Genomic DNA, 26,549 nt, shown 5'->3' with positions numbered 1-26,549 from the left:
ACCTTAAACTGATGCCCCAGCCCTGGGAAAAAGACTGAGGGCATTCACCCTATCTATGCCTCTCATGATCTGAATCGCCTCTCATGATCTGAATCACCTCTCTAAGGTTCCCCCCTCAGTCTCCTACACTCTAAAAGAAAAAAGTCCTAGCTTATCCAACCTCTCCTTATAACCCAGACCATTGAGTCCGGGCAACATCCTTGTAAATTTCTTCTGCACTCTTTCTACTTTAATAACATCCTTCCTATAACAAGGTGACCAAGACTTAACACAATACTCCAAGTGTGGCCTCACCAACATCCTGTATAACTGCAACATAACTTCCCAACTTCTATACTCAATGCCCTGACTGATGAAGGCCAAAAGCTGCCTTCACTGCCTTATCTACCTGTCACTCCACTTTCAAAGAACCGTGAACCTGAATTCCAAGATCCCCCTATTCCACTACACTCCTTAAGACCCTACCATTCACTGTGAAACTCCTTCCTTGATTTGACTATCGAAAATGTAAGATCTCACTTATCTATATTAAACTCCATTTGCTATTTCTCAGTTGATCAAGATCCTGCTGCAATTTGATAACCTTTCTCACCGTCTACGATACTGCCTACTCTAGTGTCATCAGCAAACTTACTAATCATGCTTTGTACATTCTCATCCAAATCACTGATATAGATAACAAACAGTAATGGGTTCAGTACAGACCCCTGAGGCACTCCACTAGTCACAAGCTTTCAGTCCAACAAGCATCCATTATTACCTCTCTGCTTCTTTTCATCAAGCTAATTTTGTACCCAACTTGCCAGCTTTCCAGAGCAGCCTACCATATGGAACCTTATCAAAGGCCTTACTGAAATCCATACAGACTACGTCTATCACTCTGCCCTTGTGAACCTACCCAGTCACTTCAAAAAATTCTAATAAATTTGTGAGGCATGATCTCCCACTCACAAAGCCTTGCCGACCACTCGTAATCAAACCCTGACTTTTCAATTGCATGTATATCTTATCCCTTTCAATCTTCAAGCAATGTTAAGCTTACTGGTCTATAGTTCCCAGGCTTTTCTTTGCAGCCCTTCGTGAAGAATGGCACAACATTCGCTACCCTCCAGTCTTGCAGGACCTCACCCATGGCTAAACTATGATGCTAAATTATCAGTCAAGAATCCCCAATTTCTTCTCTAGCCTCTTGCAGTGTTCTTGAATATATCTGGTCAGGACCAGGAGGTTTATCCATTTTCATACATTCTTATACATCCTTCGTCTCCTCTACTGTGATATCGACTGTCCCCAAGAGAGTGATATCACCACGAACTTCCCCAAGTTCCCAGGTCTTCATGTCTTTCACCATAGTAAAACACAGAGGAGGAATATTGAGAACCTCACCCATCACCTGCAGTTCTACACATAGATGTCCACTCTAGGTATTCTTTTTCCTTTAATATAGTTAAAGTTCCTCTTTGGATTTACTCTAATCTTCTCAGCTAAGACTATCTTGTGCCCTCTTTTCACGCTCCTGATTTCCTTCTTCAGTAAACTTCTGTATTCCCTGTATATCTCCAGCTTCCCGATCCCAGCTGCCTGTACCCGAGCCACACCGGCGACTTTTTTTCCTCGTCAAAGTCTCAATATCTCATCATCCAGGATTCCCTATTCCTGCTAATTTTGCCCTTCACCCTCACAGGAAAATACTGAGCTTGAACGCGAGCTCTCTCATTTTTAAAGGCCTCCCACTTGCTAGAAGTCCCTTTGCTTGCAAACAAACCACTCCAATCAATCCCTGCAAGCTCCTGTCTAACTGCATCAAAATTCACCTTGCCCCAATTTAGAACTTGAACCTGTGGACCAGTTTTGTCCCTCTCCATAACTATTTTAAAATTAATAAAACTATGGTCGCTGGTCCTAAAGTGCTCCCCCACTGTCACCTGTCCTGCCCTATTTGCCAAGAGTTGGTCGAGCTTTGCCCGTTCCCGAGTAGGACCCTCTATATGCTGCTCGAGGAAGCTTTCCTGAATGCACTTAACAAATTCCATCCCATCTAAGCCCTTTATGCACCAACAGGGTCTTGGTTTTTAACTTTTTTCCTAGCTCTCTCTAGTCACTTCGCAGCACCTCAAACCTATTTCATTTGTGCCAATGTGCACAAGACTTCTGGCTGCTCACCCTCCCCCTTCTGCTGAGACATCCTGGACCCTGGCATCGGGGAAACAACACACCATCCCAGATTCCCATTTCTACCAATCCTGACTATATTTTCCCACCCAAGGAACATTTTAATGTGCATAAATGAAATTCCAATTACCTAAATGTTTAAAATCATAATTTTAGCGTTCAACAAACCAGTCCCATCACAGGAGCATTTAGTGGTAAAGCTACTCAGTTTGTCACAAGATCACACTAATGCTTTAGCAGAATTATATAGTCTGTTTTACATAAAGGGCATAAAGTAACAGATCTAACTGGTAAACGTATGTACCTGTCATAGTATGATGTATCCCAAACCGAAATTTTAAAGGATCACTTGAACCACTAGAGCATATACTGCTTTTGATTTTGATTTTGTACTAGATACGGCAATTAAATACAGAAGATTTATGCTCTCAAAAAACAAAATAAAGCTCATTATGTTCCATCCAACATCAATAGTACACATCTATTGCACCAGTTTAAAGTTATTTTATTTCCCACAGCAGTTACTTCATTTAAAAAAAACAAACATTTTTCTTCACCTGTATATCATATCCAGATAGACCAAGACTTAAATTGTTCTAATTCATTTTACATAATCCTCAATTCGCTGGACTCAAACTGAGATGCTAAACACAGGTTCCAATGCTGATCAAAAAAAAAACAGTACCACCCAGGTTCATGCTGATATAAATTTAAAAAAACAACAAAAAAAACGACATACAAGATAGTAATCGTATTGCGTTGATCTTCCTGTGCACGTGCGGGACATCTCCCATTAGAACAGAATGTTTCCTGGATTGTGGACATAAGATTCTCCAGGTTCCTTGTGAAGTTTTCATGTTCATTTCCAAAAAGATCAATTTCTAGTGAGGCTTTGTGGACTTCTGTTCTGTATTGACATTTTTCCATTTTATCCCAAATCCACAGTAACTTGACAGTTGTGAATTTACAAGAGTCCATCAAGTACAGAAAACGTTCAACAAATTCCTTTCCCAAGTGGCTTGATAATTCTCGACGAAAATTCTCATTTTCACTGAGAATTACATACAACAACATCAAAAACCCATCAATGCTGCAAGTGTTTTTTAGGCTTATCCTAACATACAATGGAGTGCAGGCCATTGCCCTTCTTCCAGCTTTAATGGTATACACTCCACCCCATGGAAGAACAGGTCTCCAGAAGGATCTATCTTCATTTGAATTATTTGTAACAGATGCTCGGATCTCTTCGAATAACGTCTTTGACCTAGAATAAAGATGTTTTAAGAAAAGCAACGTGCTTAGATATAAATTAAATGATTCAAGCTTGTACAAAGATATTTAGCATTATCAATTAACATAAAGTTAAAACATTTTCCATTTTTCTTCGCCAATATTCGTCTTGTTGTGATTTTCCAGATAGGTCAAGTGTTACTTTAATCTTCATAAAGCTACAAGCTAACGGTAACATTGCCATGAAATAGAGGTTACAAAATCAGACCTAAATTTGAACTAACTAAATTTTTGAATTCACCAATACAAGTATGGGATAATATCACAGTGTAGTGTACCTGAGAATGATACAATCTTCAGAACAGGAAGAGTGCTTCATTATTTTAGTAATTTTATTATAATCCATCTTTATTATTAAGAATCATCAACATACAATTGTTTCAAAGCATATTCTGGGAGTTCTACTCAAATGATTCTGCAACAGGAACAGATTATAAACAAAATTCACCAGTATATAAATGAATCAATAATGAAATGTAAAAGCAAAATACTATGATGCTGGAAATGTGAAATAAAAACAAAAATGCTGTAAATATTCAGCATATCAGACAGCATTTCTGGACAGAAAAATAGTTGTCTTCCCAATGAAAGGTCATACACCCAAAACATTAACTATTCATTTCTCCAGTTATGTTGACTGACCTGTTGAGTATCTCCAGCATTACGAATAAAGCAGAAAATGTAATCATTGGATAATACTTAGAATTCACAGCAGAAAAACAGCTGAACAGATCTGTTGTTGGTGTTTATGCTTCACATCAGCCTCCTCCCACTTTAAAGATTAACTCCTACGAACATATCTTTATTTTCCTTTTTCTCTATTAGTCCAGCATCTATGGTCTTTCATAGATGCAATCTCCAGATTCTAAATATCCTTGAGTAAAGAAGATCCTCTGAAGCCTCTTATTGGACTTATTAGTGACTATTTGATGTTTCTAACACCTAGTTTGGATATCTTCTGCACTCCCCTCCACTCTATCAAACCCTATTATGAATTTTAAAAGTCTTTTGGGTTAACTCTCAGTCTTTTCTTTTCCAACTATAAGTTCCCCTTCCCCAGATATTGCCCAGGCCATCATGTTAGAGAAGGAAACTCAGTCACTAAAATAGTTAAAAATTGACAAAGAGTTGGTATTGTATGTGGGAGATTAGAAATGTTGTTTTTGCAGGTAGGGGAGGGGGTGTAGTGGGGGAAGGGAAGGGGAACATTATACAAACAGTCGCGGAATTCTTGTAGCATGTAGCATACTTAAGGCTAAGACTTTAATGAATATAGAGGGTCTTTTAAAGAAAATAGTTTTAAGCTAGGAAATAACTATGAAGGGTTGTAGCTGACCACAAAAAGAAGCAGCAGGGACATTTCACAATAAAGATTATAGTATGATAAGAGAAACTGGATAAAAGAACCAGCTGTAACAAACAAGGAACAAAGAATGCAGACAAGGACAGCAGGATGGCCAGATAAGAAAATAACTAACAAGTGAGGTAATCGGCTTATGATAGGATGGGAAAAGGGAGGCGTGATTCCGCAACTTGTAAACTGAATAAGAAAGCTAACAGGTTCTGTTTTGGCGCGCATTTCTGCTTGATTGTAGAGGCATCCGGTACTTGCAAGACTGTAATAAATTGTTCTTGTTTCCAAGGCTTTGTCTCAGGCTGATTGATTTGTGAGTGAGTTCTGTTTCTCACATTGTATAAACTGTCAATACTTAAAGTCAATAAGGCACCAGGACCAGATGAGGTGCATCGAATGATATTGAGGGAAGTGAGAGCATAATGGAGTTATTAGTTCTTTAGTTCTTTGAGGAGGTTACTAGACAAGTTGATGAGGGTCGAGCGGTGGATGTGGTGTATATGGACTTCAGCAAGGCATTTGATGTGGTTCCCCATGGTAGGCTCGTTCGGAAGGTCAGGAGGAAGGTCAGAACAGGGAAATTTAGCTGTCTGGGATACAGAATTGGCTGGTCGACAGAAGACAGCAAGTGGTAGTGGAAGGAAAGTATTCTGCCTGGTGTTCCACACGGCTCTGTTCTTGGGCCTCTACTCTTTGTAATTTTTATTAATGACTTGGATGAGTAGATTGAAGGATGGGTTAGCAAGTTTGCAGACGACTGTTGTAGGCTGCAGCGTGACATTGACAGGATGCAGAGATGGGCTGAGAGGTGGCAGATGGAGTCCAACGGATAAATGCGAGGTGATGCATTTTGGAAGGTTGAACTTGAAAGCTGAGTACAGGATTAAAGACAGGATTCTTAGCAGTGCGGAGGATCAGGTTGTTAAGAAAGCATATGGTGTTTTAGCTTTCATTAACAGGGGGATTGAGTTTAAGAGTCGTGAGATCTTGTTGCAGCTCTATAAAACTTTGGTTAGACCGCACTTGGAATACTGTGCTGAAAATGTGTTGCTGGAAAAGCGTAGCAGGTCAGGCAGCATCCAAGGAACAGGAGAATCGACGTTTCGGGCATAAGCCCTTCTTCAGGAATCACTTGGAATACTGTGTCCAGTTCTCATCACCCTATTATAGGAAAGATGTGAATGCTTTGGAGAGGGTTCAGTGGAGGTTTACCAGGATGCTGCCTGGAATGGAGGGCTTATCTTACGAAGAGAGGTTGACTGAGCTCGGACTTTTTTCATTGGAGAAGAGGAAGAGAGGACCTAATTGAGAGGCACAGATAGAGTTGATAGCCAGAGACTTTTTCCCAGGGCAGAAATTATTAACACGAAGGGTCATAGTTTTAAGCTGTTTGGCGGAAAGTATAGAGGGGATGTCAGAGACGGGTTCTTTACGCAGAGAGTTGTGGGAGCATGGAATGCGTTGCCAGCAGCAGTTGTGGAAGCGAGGTCATTGGGGATATTTAAGAGACCACTGGACATGCATATGGTCACAGAAATGTGAGGGTTCGTACATTAGGTTTACCTTATACGAGGATCAATGGTCGGCACAACATTGTGGGCTGAAGAGCCTGTTCTGTGCTGTACTGTTCTATGTTCTATAATATCAAGTGAACTGAAAATAATCTTTCGATATTTCCAGCACTCAGGGATGGTTTAATTCAACTGAAGAATTGCAAAAAGTACACTCTTGTTTAAAAAAGGTTTTAAAGATATGCCCAGCAATTACAAACCAGCCAACTTAACTTTTGATATGGGAAATCTTCTAGAAACACTTATTCAGGATTGTCACATGGAAAAATACAGGTTAATTTAGAAAAACCAGTACAAACTGTTCACAGGAAAATTGCATTTTACTAACCTTTTCTTTAAAAAAAGCAAGGGAAGTGGAAAGTTTTAAGTGTACATCAACATCCACAAGGTGTTCAATAGGGTACAAAAAGACTTGAGAAAAATTAGAACTCTGAAAAGGGACAGCAGCATTGCAGATACAAACTGAGAGATAAGAAACAGTGAGTAGTGGTTAATGACTTTTTTTGAACTATAGAAAGGTTTGTGGTGGTGTTCTTTGGGGTCTGTTTTGAGACTCTTGCTTTTCCTGATGATGGCAATGATTTAGATATTAGCGTGCAAGAGACGATTTCAAAGTTTGTGGACAATGTACAACCTGGGAGCACTATAAACTGACAACAGCATCAAACTTATAAAGGACACTGACAAATTGCTGGAGTGACCAAATAAGAAACAGATAAAATTCAATATGGACAAGTGAGAGGTGTTACATTTTAGTACAAATAACATGGTTAAGAAGTAAACGTACTATCTAAAGGGGTGCAGGAGCAGAGATCTGGATGTATATGTGCACAAATCATTAAAGGTGACAGGACAAGTAGAAGAGCAGCTAATACAGCATACAGTATTCTAGGCTTTGGAAAATAAGGAAATAAAAAGAGTACAAGAGCAAAATAGATGTGCTGAACTAGTATAGAACACGAGATATACCTCAGTTGGAGTATTGTGTACAGTTCTGGGTGCAGCACTATTGAAAGGATGTGAAGACATTGAAGAGTTCAGAAATATAAGAATGATTCTAGCGGTGAGAAATGGTTATGAAAACAGATTGGAAAAGCTGGACTGTTTGTCTTGGAGAGATGAAGAGTGAGGGAGGTCCGATAGAAGTTTGCAATTTTTGTGCAGATTAGTAGCTAGTAAGTTTGCTCGCTGAGCTGGAAGGTTTGTTCTCAGACATTTTGTCACCATGCTAGGTAACATCACTGAACTTCTGCTGAAGTGCCTGCATACTGTTCAGCTTTCTATTTGTGTGTCTTGGTCTGTTGCGGTGGGTGATATCTCTTACAGTTCTTTTTCTGAGAGGTTGGAAAATGGGGTCCAAATCAATGTGTTTATTGATGGAGTTCCGGTTTGAATGTGAGGTCTTGGTTTCCTTCAATGTGATGGCCCTATTCACATTAATAAACATCACCCTGGCCAAAGAAACACTGGCCCCACTATGAAACGAACCAAGGACACAAACACCATCCAGCACCAACTCCAACTAGTAGACAAACTCGTCACCCACTTCACCTTCAACAAGACCTGAAAACAAATCAATGGGACACCCATGGGATCACCGATATCAGGATTCTTGGCAGAGGCAGTTATGCAGAGGTTGGAATGAGCAGCCCTCCCCAATATCCAGCCCAAGCTTGGGGTCCGCTATGTGGATGACACCTTTGTCATCGCATATGGAACAAATTTGAGGAAACCCACAAACACAATCAACATCTTTACTGGTATTAAGTTCACCAAGGAGGAAGTGAACAACAAATTTCCCTTCCTAGGTGTCACAGTAGAATGAAAAGCTAATGGAGAGCTACAGACCAGCATCTACATGAAAGCGACATACACTGACCAGATACTCAACTACAGGAGCAATCATCCCAACACCCACAAACGGAGCTGCATTAGGACATTATTTAAATGAGCCACAACACACTGCAGCACCCAGGAACTACAATGTGGCAAAGAAAAGCACCTATACAATGTATTCAAGAACAACAGGTACCCGATAAGCACAGTCTGTCAATTCTTATACAACAAACCTAAACAAGACAACACAACATGCCCAGAGACTCTAGCCACACTACCATACATTAAAGACATCTCAGAGATGACGACCAGACTACTCCGGCCCCTTGGCATCATAGTAGCCCACAAACCTATCAACACATTGAAACAACTCTTGATGAATCTAAAGGACCCCGTACCAACAACCAGCAGAACGAACATCATAAAGAAAATACCCTGCAAGGGCTGCAGCAAACATTACGTCGGCCAGAGAGGCAGAAAACTAGCCACTAGGATACACGAGCACCAACTAGCCACCAAAACACAGGACCAACTCTCACTTGTATCCTTACACATAGACAATGAGGGTCATCAGTTCGACTAGGACAATACATCCATCCTGGGACAGGCTAAACAAAGACACATACAGGAATTCTTAGGGGCCTGGCATTCAAACCAGATCTCCATCAACAAACACAATGATTTGGACCTCATTAACCATCCTCTCAGAAAAAGAACCAGACATGATATCACCCACCACAACAGACCAAGGCACATAAATAGAAAGCAGGACAGTACACCAGTGCTTCAACGGAGGTCTACTGATCATGTTACCTAACATGGTGACAAAATGTCGAGAACAACCAGTGAGCAAACGTACAACCTGATCTGATAGAAGCTTTCAAAATCATAACAAGTCTAGACAGCATAGCTAGAGAGAAACTATTCACACACACAAGCGGATTGAGAATCAAATTTTAAACTAAACAAATGCAAAGTGTGAGAAAACTCATTTTAAACACAAACAGCATGCGGTTGGAATCTGGAATGCACTGCCTAGAAATGTGGTGCAGTAGATTCAATTGAGACATTCAGCACAAGATGACTATTTAAATGGAAATAATGTTAAGGTTTACAGGAGGGGCAGGAGATTGGCACCAAGTTAAAATGCTCAATTTGAGATTGGCATCAAGTTAAAGTGCCAAATGGCCTATTCCTGTTACAACTTTGAACGCATTCACTTTTAATTATTGCCTCCCAATTCTGACATCATCCTTTCAATATGGTTTCACCTTCCACTGACTCTAAAACCTTTTTAATAATATGGCGATCAAAGTGTGAAATATGGGATAAATAAAGGTTCCATATGCTTTTAATTCTATGATACAATTCATCGGTCACACTAGCGGCTTAAGATGCATCAGTGTTACGAAATCAATTGTGTAAGCTTTAATCCTGATGAGGTCCACGTTCCACTAAATATATAAGATTATACATTTATTTAACTTCTTCAAATGAATTGCACACTCAAGTACCTCTTATTAATTTTTCATGCACATAACTATTCAGGACATTTAAGAGCATAGCTTTTCTTTTCAACTCTAAGTAATGAAAAACAATAATTGTACTACATTACACACAATGGCTCTAAACAATTTGTTTTAATATGAGAGAAAAATATTCTCTTCCACGCCCTCAGTTTAGAGGTCAAATTCCACACTAAGCCTATCCCAACATCCAAGATATTAGTTGAGCATACAGCAAAATTATCGCATTCTGTTCACCCTCTTACTACTTCTCCAGCTATTTTTTATTAAAGTTACTTCATTCAAAATTACTTCAAATTTAAATATGTAAACTCCAATTTTTACTTTGTTATTTATGTTGTGAATGCAACATTCAAAACATTAGGAAACTATTTCTTGCTACCCCACAACTTGCAGGTAGAAGCAAAAGTATTGAAACGGTTAAAAAAAGTTTACATTTTGCAAAAATGATTGTAAAATGTTGACCATATTATTTAGCATTTCTTCAATAAATATAAGTACATTGAAATAATGTATTATCATTGAAATATAAAAAGGGTTATACACAAAATTTCAAATTTAACTACATAACCATTTGCAAAAACATGAATAATGAAGTAGGGACAAATGGATTAAGATTAGTATAATTAAAATTGAAGTGCATGCCAGTTTTGAAATAAGTGCTATACTTATGCTCAATTTATTTTATGTTGTAACAATAACTGCCTGGAAAAGCATATTATTCATTGCTACATAGAACATGATGATAAGGGAACTAAGAATCCAGGCAAGATGGTTGAGTTACCATGGAAACCGAGAGACCCAAAGTTTAAAAGTTGAGATAATGGAGACCCGCATGAGCCTGAAAATTATACAATTATGATAAAAACTATATCTTTGAGATGCTTTATTAGATAACTAGGATGAGTTTCACACTTGCACATGTCTGAATAAAATATTTGTTTCCTTGAACTACAGACTTGAAGATGGTCATTTTTCGTGACAGGATGAAATCAATTATTTTGCAGTTTTACAAAGAAGTGTATATTTTCTAATGATTATTTTCGAAACACGTAGAAAGTATGGCCATATCCAAATCAAATAACTTTAGTTAGACCTATAAATTAAAATCATGCTGTGTTACATAGCTCATTAGATAATTGCATGTTCGATCTGGGATTGCGAAATATTTTCAGTAAGACGTTACTACTCTACACAATGCATGTATGGCTAGGAGAGTCAGTTAGTTAGTTGGCACATGAAGAGATTGCTTTGTACAGAGGCAGTTGCACTGTTTATATCAATCTGGGCCTACAAGTATCACATATGCCAACACAGACCAAAGGGAGTTTGCTTTCTGTTACATTAAGTTGCTTCATTCTGGATAGAAAAACTCTGACATGTGTGGTTCACTTGTGATTGTCTGTATTAACAATACAGAATTCAAATGTTATCACAGTTGAATTGATTTGGTCTAGTACGTGTATAAGCAACTAATGGGTTGCAGTATAAACACAAACTGGGGCATTAATTCTAAAGGATGAATTTAGATTATTAAGATTAATATATACTTCAATTTAAAAGGGCCTATCCTGCAAAGGTTATGTTAGCAACTGACATGAGTGCTCATTCTCACCCGTTACTGTCCTTATTGAAACTTGAATGATCAAGTGCTATGATCATCCAAATAACAAATGCACTATGTTAGCTTCTGTTAGAAATACAACTTTAAAAATTCTACGTTGAAGTTTCTTAATTTTGTCTCTACTTATGCTAACTAAAATCAACCAATAGATGTATAAATGAGCCTGGTATTTCAACAACCTTTGTTTATTCCCTGTGCTACCACTACTGAAGACCTTCCTCACTACAAAGCTGAAAAAGGGGACTTAGAATAGTAGAAGAAACAAAGATAAACTTACATTCTGCCACTCAACCATTTTTTCCATCATGCTGTTTAAGGCTCTTCAAAAGGAATCTGAACAGCAATGACAAAGTTACAGATCATCCACCAACTGAAATAGATTATAGAATCACAGAAACTTAAAGCACAGTTCTCTCAGGTCACTGGGTCTGTTCTGGTTTTCCGAAACAGCAGTCATGCTTAGTCCCATATCTTGCTTTTTGACCATAGCCTTGTAACTGTTATATCCTCAAGTACCTATCCAACTCCCCTTTAAAAATTACCTATAGAACCATTTGTAATACATGCAATATAATAAGGATTCACATTCTAAACAAAACGTATAGCATAGACTTTTAAAAAAGTAATCTTAACTGCTCTCCTACAGACACAATTGTTTACAAATTTTCAGCTATTAAGTTATATCACAGTTGCTATTAATAGGCCCGTGTTATCTTTATTGCTAAAATAATCAACATCTATGATAAATTTGCATTCATGACTCCAATGTATTTATAACTGCATCATAGCACTAATTTTCCACTTTCTGCTATTATGTATATTACCCTGTTATCCATTGCAGGACCAGAACACAAGAGTAGCCTTTTTGGTCACATTGTTATGGATGGAAAACGCACACAATTTATAGTTTTATTTACTGGTCATTGTAATATACGTGAACACACTGTGTATCAATGAAATTAAACTGTTCCTGCAGGAGTTCTGCAATATAATACAGTTGACATTTTTCTATTGAAATTCATTGTTTATTTAGGAAGTATCATTACCCTTCCTTTCAATTGTGATAGTGTACAGGCCAGAGATTATAAAAGTATTTGAGCCAGGTGTGAAAATTAGTTCAGTAATAACACTCAGGTGTTTTTTTTAAACAACTTATAGGTTCAAACAACAATCTAGCAATTCAGTACTTCAGTACAGTTTCCGGGATGAGAATGAGGTTAAGTAGACTAAATTTATATTCCTTGAAGAAATTATCTAATTGAGACCAAATTCTGATGAATCTTGACATGGAAGCCGCCAAGAAAATGTCTCCCCTGGCTATGGAATATATAACATGGGGTCACCCCCTAGAAAAGAGATCAGCCATTTCGATTGGAGGTAAGGAAATATTTCTCTTCAGTTTTTGGAATTTTTAGACCAACATATTCATTGAATGCAAAAACTGGAGCTGCTGGAAATCTCAGCAAGTCTAGCAACATTTGAGAAGAGAAATCAGAGTTAACATTTCCAAAAGGGTCACCCGACCTGAAACATTAACTCTGGTTTCTCTTCAGAGGTGTTGCCACACATGCTGAGCTTTTTCAGCAACTTCTGTTTTTGTTTCTGGTTTACAGAACCCACAGTTCTTCTGGTTTTTATATTCACTGAATATATTCAAGGCAGAAATCATAGAATTTGAATTCTAAGGAATATAGCAATAATGCAGGAAGGTGGATTTGAGGTAGAGGATTTGCCATCACCTTACTAAATGGTGTAGCAGGTTTGAAGGACTGAGTCCAGCAGCTGTTTATTTTACTCTAATGTAGAATTGCTAGGGAGCTGTCTTTTGGATGAGACCTTACCAATGTGCTGTTCAAATGGATATAAACAATTTCTGCGAAAGAAATAGACTGAGGCATGTATCCCATTGCTGCCTCATCTCATTCACTGCGTATGCCCAACAAACATGACAAGATTTACAAAGCAAAATCATTTTGAAGCAATTTCAGACATCCTACAAATATAAAATGCATCATTTATTTTAAAAATCTTTCACTGTTCCTTACAGGAGTAGGAAATGGCCAACTGTCCAAAACCTCACTGGATAATTTATTCAAATTATGATTTTGCAGCCATTTGGAAAATCCTTTAAATAATGAGAAAAACAAATCTAAAATCCGGCTGCTACTATCTTACTTTTTTTTGCACCTTCAATATGGCTAGAAGAAGAAATTTGTATTTCACAGTCTTTTTTGGAGAATGATATATTCAGGGTCCAAATGATTAAACAATAAATGGTAAAATGACTTTCTTTCACTGGACCTATTTTAACTAGTTTTTTAAAATCACATCAGTAAAATTTAAAACACCATTCCTTCGAAGGAACATTCTCAGTCTAAAATCCAACACAGTACTATTAATACATTTTTGCAAACACAATATGGCAATGTTATAATCATAATTCAAATCAATTCCACAAATGCATCAGCCTAGCAATACTGTACCTGGTTCACTTGGTTAAAGTATGGTTCTGAGTTCTACAAAAGTGTACTATTTGACTCGAGAGCTTACTCAACACTTAACCAATGAATCAGAGAGAGTGCGCATTGAGACCAGTACAGAGCAGGGTTATTAGAATGGGCAAGCAGGTAGCACGAATTTCCATTACTGGATGTCCCAAAAGTGACGGGGCATCCAGTTTCAGTTCACAAAAACTGGAGCATTTGGGTACTTCAGCAAGGAAATCATGTCAACACATATTTTACACATCGTTGTTGAAATACAATGATTGCAACTTTACATCAAGTTCCAGGTCAGATTTTTAAAAAGTGAGACAAAGCCACAAAAATACAAAGTTAAAAATCACATACCAGGTTATAGTCCAACAGGTTTAATTGGAAGCACACTAGCTTTCGGAGTGTTTCCAAGTGTGCTTCCAATTAAACCTGCTGGACTATAACCTGGTCATAGTCATAGAGATGTACAGCATGGAAACAGACCCTTCGGTTAACTTCGTACACCCCAGTCCAACACCGGCATCTCCAAATCATGACAAAAATACAAATTTGGAGAAAGGTGAGGACTACAGATGCTGGAGATCAGAGCTGAAAAATGTGTTGCTGGAAAAGCGCAGCAGGTCAGAGAGCATTCAAGGAGCAGGAGAATCGACGTTTCGGGCATAAGCCTGAAGAAGGGCTTATGCCCGAAACGTCGATTCTCCTGCTCCTTGGATGCTGCCTGACCTGCTGCGCTTTTCCAGCAACACATTTTTCAGCAAAAATACAAATTTGCCGACTGTACATTTTCCATTTACCCAAATCAATATTTCCTTACTCAATTCTTAATCTGTAGTGGGACAGCAGTACAAAATTCATGGACTTTCTTACCATCATGAGTTCTGTTTTAAATGGACGACTGCACCGCCAGGGAAAACAAAAAGTTTTGAGATAAACCTTCATAGAAATTCGTTTCAGCAGAATTATCAGACCAAATCTGCCGTCAAGAAAGTTTACCAACCGTGTCTCTGAAATCCAAAGTGAATTTAAGTGCGTGACTACGAATGTTTTGAGAACTGCACTAGAGTAAGGCCCAGTGACAAATACACCACCTTCAGCCAGTAAACTCTAGGCAAGTTGTACAGCGAATTCGCGTCCGGTTTTCACTCACTCCAACGTAATTTCATCGCTAAATGCGTTTTGATTTACCTTTCGGGTTGACAATATCTTTTTCCCGAATGCTTCAAGAAATTCTGGGCATTATCTGCCGTTTCGACATTAGAGACAAAACTCGCATCCATGTCGCCCTCAATTATAAAATATAAACATACTTCGCTACCCCCACACCGCCTACTTTGTTATTGTGCAACGTCACCATCCGTCCCGGCGCACACTGCGCCCCACCTAGCACTGGAGAGGCGTGGCCGGCGCTGGAGGGATAACCAGGCGGGGCCGGCGTTGCTGCTGGAGCAAAGGGTTGGGTGGAGTTTGGAAAAGGGCGGGGCTTAGATGGGCCCGCGCTGCGCTTCTTTCGCGTTGATCTGGAGTCAACTGTCATTTTTGCAGTTCGTACCGGTAACACAGCGCTCTGCAGGATTAGAAGTGCCAGCTGTCCAGTGTCATTAAGTTATACGGCACCAGACCCTTGACCCAACTCATCCATGCCGACCTGACATCCTAAACTAATCTAGATAAGAATCGAAAGAACTGCGGATGCTGTAAAAATCAGAAACGAAAACAGAAGTTGTTGCAAAAGCTGAGCAGATCTGGCAACATCTGTAAGGAGAAATCAGAGTTAATGTTTTGGATCAGTGACCCTTCGAACCTGAACTAATTTAGTCCTATTGCCCTCTAATACCTTCCTATTCCTGTATCCATCCAGATGCCTTTTAAATGTTTTATTTGTACCAGCCACCACCACTTCCTCTGGTAGTTCATTCCATACATGCACCACCATCTGCGTGAAAAAGTTGCCTCTCAGCTCCCTTTTAAACCTTTCCCCTCTCACCTTATAACCATGCCCTCTTGATTTGGAATCCCCTAGCCTGGAAAAAAGATTTTGTCCCTTCATCCTATTCATGCCTCTCATGACTTTAGAAGCCTCTATAAGGTCACCACTCAGCATTAGACACCAGGATAAAAAGCCACAGTCTATTCAGTATCTCCCTCTAGCTCAAATCCTCCAATCCTGGCAATACCCTTGTAAATGTTTTCTGAACCATTTCAAGTTTTCTATAGCAGGGAGAGCAGAATTGAATTCAATATTCCAAAAGTGGTCTCAGCAATATCCTGTACAGCTGCAACATGACGTTCCAACTCCTATACTTAATGCACTGACCAATGAAGGCAAGAGTGCCAAATGTCGTCTTCACCATCCTGTCTGTCTGTGGCTTCACTTACCAGGAACAATGCACCTGTACTTGGTCTCTTGGTTCAGCCACACTCCCCAGGACCCTACCATTAAGTGTACAAGTACTGTCCTGGTTTGCCTTATCAAAATGCAACGCCTCACATTTACCTATATTAAACTCCAATTACCACTCTTCGGCACTTTGGCCTTTTATCAAGGTCCCACTTTACTCTGAGATAACCTTCATCCCTGTCCACTACACCACCAATTTTCATGACTTATTAAGTTTCTCATCCTGTATGAGGCTTACTTAATTTCACTTTTTTCTGTTTGTCAAATATGTTTCTATTATCTGGGGTAGCATTTATAGAGACCTGGCTAGATGTGACGGTATCCATTTATGAGAGGCAGCTGCTCTATCTGATAAAAACCTAAAATATTGTGGATGCTGGATGCCTGAAATAAAGACAGAAAATTTTAGATAATCTCTGTAGATGTGGCAGCATCTGTGGAAAAGGAAACAGAGTTAATGCTACAAGTATGACTTCATCTGAACTAATCTTCTCAATCAAAAAGATCCAGTCTTTTGGAATTCAGACTCAGAACCTCCTCCACTTTGAGGGCTTCCACATCTCCATACTTTCAGTAATGGTGTTTTCAATTTTCTGTTCAAACTGTCTTTTTGACTGTAGCATCCATGTTATCTGCAGCAGTCTCAGCTGAAACCCTCATTTTAATGGTCTCGCTGATTTTTTTTCTGTTTAATGGCATGTGTGCAACCAACATTTGTTACCATCTCCTAATTGCTCTGGAACTGAGAAGCTTGCTTGAATATTTCAAAGGGCAGTTAAAAGCAAACAATATTGCCATGAGTCTGGAGATACATGCAGGCCAGATCAGGTAAGAAAGCAGATTAGGACAAAAACAGATTGTCTTATGCAACAATTAATGATCATTTTACAGGGCGGGGGGAGCGGAAGAAGTTCTGTCCCAGGTCTGGGGTTCTCAAAGTCACACTAGAACATGCTGGGAGGTAGGTAATGGTAAAATCACATCATAATTTACAATTTCTTTTGATAGAGAAGCTGAATGAAGAAAACTGACCCAAACTTCATAGCCTGCATTCATGCAAGTATTGTCAGTATGGATACTCAAATATTACAATGGTAAAGGCTTATTTCATTAATAAGCTTTTCAGGGATAGTGGTGATGTAAGCTGCATAAGGAGCCATCTCAGGATGTCAGATAACTCACTAATATTCACCAAGGAATGGAATTCCTCATGTGAACTCATTTTGGAGAAATTCCTTCGGTCTGGCAGCATCCACGGAAGGGGAAACAGTTAACGCTTCAAGGCCAGAATGTCTCTTCTTTGGAACTAATCTTCTCAATCAAAAAACATAATCTTTTGGAATTCAGACTCAGAACCTCTTCTACTTTGAGGGGATCAGCATCTTCATACTTCCAGTAATGATGCAAGGAGTGTTTTAGCAACCAATCAGGAAAGTGAGGTAGTAGAAATGTTTACTGCATCATAGGTACTTCAGTACTAACATTGATTCAGGCACACAGACTTTAGCTTTCATAAAACTGAGGAGATCTGAAGCACAACTGTAAGGAAATGTAGGCATTTTATTGCATAAATTGGAAAAAAAATTGAATCCTTGAGTAAGCAATTGACAGCTCATTGCACAAATAAAGTTCTAACAGGAACACAAAGTTTCAACCCTGCTCAGTCACCTTGGAAGTGAGTTGCAACACGATTGTCAGTGGCCTCCATGCCTTCACTAATCTTTGTCCCATCTGTCTGTTTTAATTATCCTGGCCCATCTCAGGATCTTCACCCTCATAATTCCGTGCAGACTTGCATCTCTTTCTCTGCCAACACTTCTTCCTTTGATAATTGAGATTATGGAGAGTGCGAAGTACCACTTTTTTTATTCACTTGTAGAATGTGAATGGCGCTGGCTAGCCAGCAATTATTTTGACTGTCCCAGTTGCCACTGAGAAGGTGGTGGTGAGCTGCCTTCTTGAACCATAGCAGTCCACATGTTGTAGTTAACCCATGTTGCCCTTGGGGAGAGAATTCCAGGATTTTTACCCAGTGACAATTAAGGAGCAGCAATTTATTTCCAAGTCAGGATAGTGAGTTTTGGAGGAGAACTTGCAAATGGTTGTGTTCCCATATGCCCTTGTCCTTCTAGTTGAAAGTGCTCATGTATTTGGAAAGTGCTATCTGAGGATCTTTGGTGAATTTGTGCAATGCATCATGTAGATGGTACATTCTGCTGCCTTGAGCCTTAGTGGTGGAGAAAGTGGAGAGTTGAGGATGTGGTGCCAGTCAACAGGCTGCTTTGTGTTGGATGGTTTCAAGCTTCTTGAGTGTTGTTACAGCACATCCATCCAAGGAATATTCCATCACAGTCCTAACTTGTGTCTTGTAGATGCTTGACAGGCTTTGGGGATTCAGGTGGTGAGTTACTTGCCACAGTAGTAGTAGGGATATTTCAGGTAACTTCAGACCAGTGAGCCTGACGTTGGTGGTGGAGAAGTTGCTGGAGTGGGTACTGAGGGATAGGATCTATTTTTATTTAGAAAAGAATGGGCTTATCAGTGATAGGCAACATGGTTTTGTGCGGGAGAGATCGTGCCTTACCAACTTAATAGAGTTCTTTGAGGAAGTGACCAAGTTGATAGATGAAGGAAGAGTTGTTGATGTCATATATATGGACTTCTGTAAGGCGTTTGATAAGGTTCCCTATGGTAAACTAATAGAGTAAATGAAGTCACATGGTGTGCAGGGTGTTCTAGTTAGGTGGATAAAGAATTGGTTGAGCAACAGGAGACAGAGAATAGTAGTTGAAGGGAGTTTCTCAAAATGGAGAAAGCTGACCAGTGGTATTCCACAGGGGTCAGTGTTGGGGCCACTGTTATTTGTGATATACATAAATGATCTGGAAGTGGGCACTGTTGGTATGATTAGCAAGTTTGCAAATGACACAAAGTTTGGTGGAGTAGCAGAAAGCATAAGGGACTGTCAGAAAATACAGGAGGATATAAATAGACTGGAGAGTTGGGCGGAAAAGTGGCAGATGGATTTCAATCCAGACAATTGTGAAGTGATGCATTTAGGCAAGACTAATTCTAGAGCGAATTATACAATGAACGGAAGTGCCTTGGGAAAAGCTGATGGGCAGAGAGATCAGGGAGTGCAGGTCCATCGTACCCTGAAGGTTGCTGCACGGGTGGATGGAGTGGTCAAGAAGGCATATAGTATGCTTGCCTTCATTGGACGGGTATTGAGTAGAAGAGCTGGCAAGTCATGTTAAAATTGTACAAGACATTGGTTCAGCTGCATTTAGAATACTGTGTACAGTTCTGGTCGCCACATTACCAAAAGGATGTGGATGCTTTGGAGAGGGTACAGAGAAGGTTTGCAAGGATGTTGCCTGGAATGGGAGGTGCTAGCTATGAAGAGAGGTTGTGTAGGTTAGGTTTATTTTCATTAGAAAAAAGGAGATTGAGGGGGGACCTGATTGAGGTTTACAAAATCATGAAGAAGGGCTTATGCCCGAAACGTCGATTCTCCTGCTCCTTGGATGCTGCCTGACCTGATGCGCTTTTCCAGCCACACATTTTTCAGCTCTGATCTCCAGCATCTGCAGTCCTCACTTTCTCCTAAAATCATGAAGGGTATAGACAGGGTGGATAGAGACAAACTTTTTCCCAGGGTGAAAGATTCAATAACGAGAGGTCACGCTTTCAAGGTGAGTGGTGAAAAGTTTAAGGGGGATACACACAGCAAGTACTACACACAGAGGATGGTTGACATTTGGAATGCATTGCCAGCAGTGGTGGTAGAAGCAGGCATGGTAGATTCATTTAAGATGCGTCTGGACGGATGCATGTGTAGGTGGGGAGCAGAGGGATGCAGATGCTTAGGAATTGACTGACAGGTTTAGACAGTATATTTGGATCGGCTCAGGCCTGGAGGGCTGAAGGGCCTGTTCCTGGGCTGTAAATTTTCTTTGTTCTTTGTAATATTCCTAGCTTCTGCCCTCTTCTTGTAGCCACTGTGTTTATGTGACAAGTCCAGTTGAGTTTTTGGTCAATGGTAACCCCAAGGATGTTAATAGTGGGGTATTCAGTGATGGTAACATCATGGAAAGTCAAGAGGCAGTGATTAGATTGTCTTTTATTGGAGATGGTCATTGCTTGGCATTTGTGTGGCATGAATATTACTTAGTACTTGTCAACCCAATCCTGTATGGGTCCAGATTTTATTGCACTGAAACATGGTCTGCTTCAGCACCTGAGGAGGAGTTGTGAATTGTGCTGAATATTGCAATCAACAGCAAACATCTCCACTTCTGAACTTATGATGGGGGGACGGTCATAGTTGAAGCAACTGAAGATGTTTGGCCCTAGGACACTACTCTGAGGAATCCCTGCATAGATGTCCTGGAGCTGAGATGACTGACCTCCAACAACTGCAACTGTTTTCCTATGTGTCAGGTATGACTCCAGTCAGTGGAGAGGTTACGCCCTGATACCCATTGATTCTAATTTTCTAGGGCTCCTTGATGCCACAGTCAGTCGAATACAGCTTTAATGTCACTCTTACCTCATCTCTGGAATTCAGCTATTTTGAATTTGGATTTGAACAGAGGCTGTAATGAGATCAAGAGCAGAGTGGCTCTGGCAGAACCCAAACTGAGCATGTGCTGCTTAATACCACCGTTGATGACACCTTTCATCATTTGATGATTGAGAGTAAACTCATTGCTTGATAATTGGTGGAGTTGGATTTGTGCTGCTTTTTGTGTGCAGGAAGTACCTGGGCAATTTTCACTTTGTACCGGAACAGCTTGGCCAGGTGAACTTCAAGTTTTCAGTACTATTGCTGGAATGTTGTCAGAGCCCATGCTCATTAAATGGTCAGTGCAAACTCTTTGGGCCAAATAGTATCTATCTGTGCTGTGGAGATTCTATGATTCTATGAAACAATGCCAGTGATTGAGAGTGAGAACCAAAACAAGAGTGGGATGGTTGGACAAAACTGGAAACAGTAGGAAGAAAGCACAAACTTGGAGTGGGGTTGAGAGAGAAAACAAGAACCCAAAGAAGGGAGAAATTAGAATCAATGGTGGTAGGTAATAAAGGGAGGAGCTCAGAGGCAAGACAAGTAGTCCAAGAAGATCACCATCATCAGCTAAGTCACAACTGAATGTGAAGACAATAAACAAAATTGAAACACTGATAAGTTACAAACGCTGGACGAATAGCAGTTCCACAGTCCCACCTGAACACAAAATTCATCTCCTAGTTTCTTCATACAAGTTTTTGAGCATTTGAGATTCTATTAAATAACTACAGTGTGCAAACATTTTTAACCAGGTGACAGAAATTATGGGCCAGAACTTATTATAAGAGCGAATCACCATATAGAAATTCAAATTACTTTCTTGTATCTATTTTAACTGAGCAAAGCTAACCATTCATTTAAAACTATCATAACCACTTGTTTAAATTTCAGAGAGAAATATCATAAATGTACAATTGCAACATTTAAAAGGCATCTGGATGGTACATGAGTAGGAAGGGTTTAGAGGGATATGGGCCAAATGTTGGAAAATGGGACTAAGTCGGATTGGGACGTTTAGTTGGCGCAGATGAGTTTGACTGAAGCTGCTAATGTGCTGTATGACTCAATGACTCCATAATTCATCTCTTTATAATGGCTTGATATCAAATGTGTTAATACATATAAAGGTGCTAATAAATAATACAAAATATTTCAAATAAACAGCAAGTTGGTCATAACAAATACTGGTTGATGTTTCATTATGACTCTTTGTTAGACCTTCATTCTGCAGTTTAATTTCAGATAAACTGACACATCCTTATTTGGATGAAAATTACTTAAAAGTTGTGCACTTTAAAAAATATTAAAATTAGCAGACATTCAAATCCGGAACCCATGGGCAGGTGGGCACATTTTAGTTTTGTGTATTAAAGCTAAGATAAATCATTCCAAGCTGTTTCTAAGAGAATAGAGTCAAATGGTAAGTGGTTTATGGTGATGCTGTGTAGAAGTGTGTAAGATGATTATTTTCAAGAATTTAAAAACAAGAATATGACTCATAATATAACTGCCATTCAATTGTAAGAATTTTAGGGTTCATTTTAATTGTAAAACCTAAATCAATTACAATTAAAGAATGACTACGAAGGAACTAATCTAAAGGTTTACTAATCCTGACTGGTTACAAGAGCATTTTAGGTAAAAATATGTTTTCCCATGTTTTACATAATTTAAGATGTTTATCAAGGCAAGTACAGCAGGATTAATACTTAATAAACATAACAGTTTGCACTCTATCCAAGTTGGGATGCCACTTTGCAATATTGTTTGACTGGGTACAAATTTCTTGTTCTAATGATAGAAAATCTTCTGCCTCAGAGCTTTCTCCTTGCGCAGGAAGTGTTTAAAGCCCTTACCAGCCACTATTGTTGTGGATGATTTCTAATTGGCTTTTTAGTGCACGAACAGTTTACATCAATCTTGGTAGTGTCTGCCTAACCCATGAGTTCCAAAAAAAGGAGTAATCATCTAAGTAAAATCATTTCCTACTGTCCCCTGATTGATTTCCTACAGTGTCAGTTATTCATGAAATCATCTTCTTTGTGTTATGTACCTATTATTTTGATGGTTTACTGCTATAGGATTATAGAATTTATACAATACCTTCATTACTTAGTTCAGTATAGGAAGATGTGTGTTGTCTTGTTCTGTGAAGGATACTCTGAGCTCATCTCCTCAATTTTGCTGAATTAGTGAGAGTTCCTCATTAAATCAAACACCTTATCGGTCACCTTGTTTTTAGAAACCATCTAACAGGAGTGTGGTTTTACTAGGGGTTGTTGATGGTTCAAAGAGTACACATTTTTTAAATTAAATTTTTTACATGCTTGCATATAATCTTGATACAATATAAAACCAATGCAGAAACCTACACAATTGATTGAACTTAAAATTATATAAAATGTGTACACAATATAGATGCATTTTAACACTTAGTGTAAAAGAGAAAGTATGATGCAGCTTCATGTTCTGTGATATGAAACTAAATGTAGCAGCTCCTGCCCCACCCCCAAGTGATCATAGGTTATAAGTTGTGTGAGTCATGCAGTACATAAGCATTCTACATTGAATACAATTAAATAGAATATGATTTAATTCCTCACTTTCTTAATCAAGTCAAAATGATGAAATAAACACATAATTTTACTAAAACGTTCTTAAACATTGTCTTCCCAACAGTTACTGTTGTATTACAAACTCATGGTCCAAATCACAAAGTCAAAGAGAGGTGTAATATTCACCATTTGCTTTTGAATTGAAAATAACATAGAAAAATAGCATAGAAAAACAGCAACAGGAATTTAAGTATAATTTTATCTTGAAAAATACTAGGGGATTTTAATGCAGAAAGTTTAAAAGATTTTAGATGTATAAAATTAAGATCATGTCAAAGCTGTTATTTATTCATTTTTTTCTATTGTAAGCTAGTCCACTTCTTCAGTACCCAGCCCCACTCTTAGTCCTTGGTACCAGAAAGATTAGATTCCATACAGTATGGAAATAGGCCACGTGGCCCAACAAGTCCACATCAATCCAAGCTATACAGTTTTTTTTATTATACAGTAGGTTGAACGTCATAGGCCATGTTCTTCAAAACAAAATTTGATTTAATTAGATTATGAAATCTGCACACGGTAATTATGGACTTTTCTCTCTAAGTTGCACCAGCAAAATATCTACAGAATTAAATGTGGCTACAATAACTTGGGTTAAAGGTTCTTTTAAGATATAGACCAAATCCACTAGAAACTGGGTGAACATAGAAAATACAAGCAGCAGTAACTCATTCAACGCTTTGAACCTGCTCAGCCATTCAATATGATCATAGATGATCATCCCACTCCTGCTCCTGTTTTCTACCCTTAACCTTTGTCCTCTTTATCTGTAAAAACTATATGTAACTCATTCTTGAAAACATTCAATGTTTTGGTCTCAGCTATTCTCTGTAGCAGAATATTGCACAGGCTCATCACTCTCTGGATGAAGAACCTTCAATTTTTTTACTTTTCTAAAAAGTATCCAAAACAAATTTTCATGGGACAAAACTCTGCACTTATCATGTATTTTTTCAGAACTAGAGAAAATGTCCATCAGTAATTATCGTCTGCCATGGTATTAAAATAAATTTACGTAGATCCTCATCTTTTCATCCATTTTAATGCATTATTCACATGCTAAGCACTCCCAAATTCGTACCATTGCTATCATTTCAATCCCAAGTCTGCTGGCAAGAACTGAAACAATGTACCCTATATAGAAAAATGATTTTTTTTTACGGAAATTACTGGATTTTTGTGTTTAACTGCATATGTATGCACTTCAAAAGTCATTATCAGATCTCTTCCATTATAACAGTGAGTACTGACAGCATCGCCATCATTCTCTACATAAATTCCAGTCTACTGTGTTTATTGATCCTTAATTAAGTATTGAATACTGTGAGTTAAAGTTTTTATGGTGTTCTTGAAAACACTCTGATGGTCAGGGTCAAAGAACTGGAATCATAATGTTCAACCTTATCCTAATTAAATTTCTTAAAAACAACTGTAGATGGCAGCAGTATCTTGATTCCCCGTTCTTTCATGTTAATGCTGTTTCCATTATTTTCCAGTAGATGTCAAATTTATCAACTTTTTAACAGAGTCTTGAATTGTTGGAATGGTTTTGTCAGGAATTTGTCAGGTGTTGGAACACCCTGGCCTTTACAGCACACAAGTATCAGCAGTAATGGCACAAAAATGCTTCCTGCAACTCTAGAATAGCTAGTTAATTTTCTTATTCAATGGTTTACTATGCGTCTTTTCACCAAAAGATAATTTATAGTTTTTATCAGAGCAAGTTCCTCCCTAGATAATGGGTGCATTGTTTCAGTTCTTGTCAGCAGACTTGAGATTGAAGTGACAGCAAAGGTAAGAGTTTGGGAATGCTTAGCATGTGAATTATGCATGAAATGAATGAAAAGGTGAGGATCTAAGTAAGTTTATTTTAATAGCTTGGCAGACAATAATTACTGATGGACATTTCTCTAGTTCTGAAAACAAAAAAAAAAGTGCAGAGTTTTGTCCCCTTGGATGAAAATTTGTTTTGGAGACTTTTCAGCAAAGTATCTTTTCTGTACCTATTTAATCTTCCTCCATTAATCCGTTGATTTTCTACTCAATGAAACCATGAACCCTTCCAAAATTTGGCTGACCATGTTCTAAATCACCGCATGTCCCATTCCTCTATCACTCGTGCTCACTGACTTATACAGTCAAGAAATGGCTTTAAATATTCTCTTGTATCATTTAAAATCTCTCCATGGTGTTTTTCTTACACAGCTCTTTTTTCCTCTAGTCTCACATTAAATGAATAATTCATTTTATTCTCATAATTGAAAGAATAAACTAATATTCAAAAGCTACAGTTTAACTTATGCAATCACTGATTTTATTCATACAAAAGTTCAAGATTTTGCAAAATTAAAGAAAAGATGCTGAGGTTGTAAGTGACAGTTGTATGATTTGCTACTCTCCGCTTCGCTGCGTCCACTATTGTTTGTCATTTATACAAACAATTTGGATGAGAAGTTAGGAGGCATGATTAATAATTTTGCAGATGACACCAAATTGCAGAGGACAGTGAAGGAAGTTACCTAAGGTTACAAAGAGATCTTGATCATTTGGGCCAACGAGCCAAAGAGTGAAAGATGGAGTTTAATTTGGATTAATGTGCAGTGTTGCATTTTGGTAAAACAAGGACAGGCCTCATACAGATAATGGTAGAGCCCTGAGGAGTGTTGTTGAACAGAGAGACCTAGGGTTTCAGGTACATAGTTCTTTGAAAGTTGCATCGCAGGTAGACAGGGTGGTAAAGAAGGCATTTGACATTCATTGCTCAGAACATTGTTTACAGGGGTTGGGACGTCATGTTACAGTTGTACAGGAAATTTGTGAGGTCACTTTTGGAGTACTTTGTACAGTTCTGGTCCCCCACTATAGGAAGCATGTTATTAAATTGGAGGGGGGGTGCAGAAAAGATTTACAAGAATGTTTCAGGGACTGAAAGGTTTGAGTTATATGAAGAGGCAGGATAGACTAGGATTTTTATCACTGTAGTGTAAGAGGTTGAGAGGTGACATTATAGAGGTTTATAAACACAGGAAAATGGTATTAGTTTAGTTTGGGAAACTTGGTCGGCATGGACAAGTTAGACCGAAGGATCTGTT

General features: G+C 38.7%; 1 protein-coding gene and 1 pseudogene across 7 annotated transcripts in view; one reads left to right on the top strand and one right to left on the bottom strand.

Annotated features, from left to right (window-relative positions):
* dorip1 (dopamine receptor interacting protein 1) overlaps positions 1 to 15,225 on the bottom strand; it is a 38,652-nt gene extending 23,427 nt beyond the window's left edge. For 2 of the 7 annotated variants that reach the window (XM_043697313.2, XM_043697315.2), the window contains exons 1-2: positions 15,057 to 15,225; positions 2,912 to 3,436 (exon numbers count right to left, since the gene is read on the bottom strand). In XM_043697313.2, the coding sequence (XP_043553248.2) occupies positions 2,912 to 3,436; positions 15,057 to 15,148 (617 nt within the window). In that variant the 5' untranslated portion in view covers positions 15,149 to 15,225. Of the gene's footprint in view, positions 1 to 2,911; positions 3,437 to 3,740; positions 3,878 to 11,650; positions 11,707 to 14,738; positions 15,026 to 15,056 lie in introns of those variants that run through there. The other 5 variants (XM_043697311.2, XM_087989725.1, XM_043697314.2 and 2 more) reach the window with 5 other exon arrangements.
* On the top strand, positions 7,439 to 8,903 carry LOC148149381 (uncharacterized; annotated as a pseudogene).
* Positions 15,226 to 26,549: the final 11,324 nt, after the last annotated feature.

The sequence above is a fragment of the Chiloscyllium plagiosum genome, unplaced genomic scaffold (assembly GCF_037043375.1).
Source record: "Chiloscyllium plagiosum isolate Xiang-an unplaced genomic scaffold, Cpla_swu_hap1 HiC_scaffold_8, whole genome shotgun sequence".
Classification (NCBI taxonomy): Eukaryota; Metazoa; Chordata; class Chondrichthyes; order Orectolobiformes; family Hemiscylliidae; genus Chiloscyllium; species Chiloscyllium plagiosum.
The sequence above is the reverse complement of the archived record's forward strand: the minus strand, read 5'-3'. Positions and strand labels throughout refer to the sequence as shown.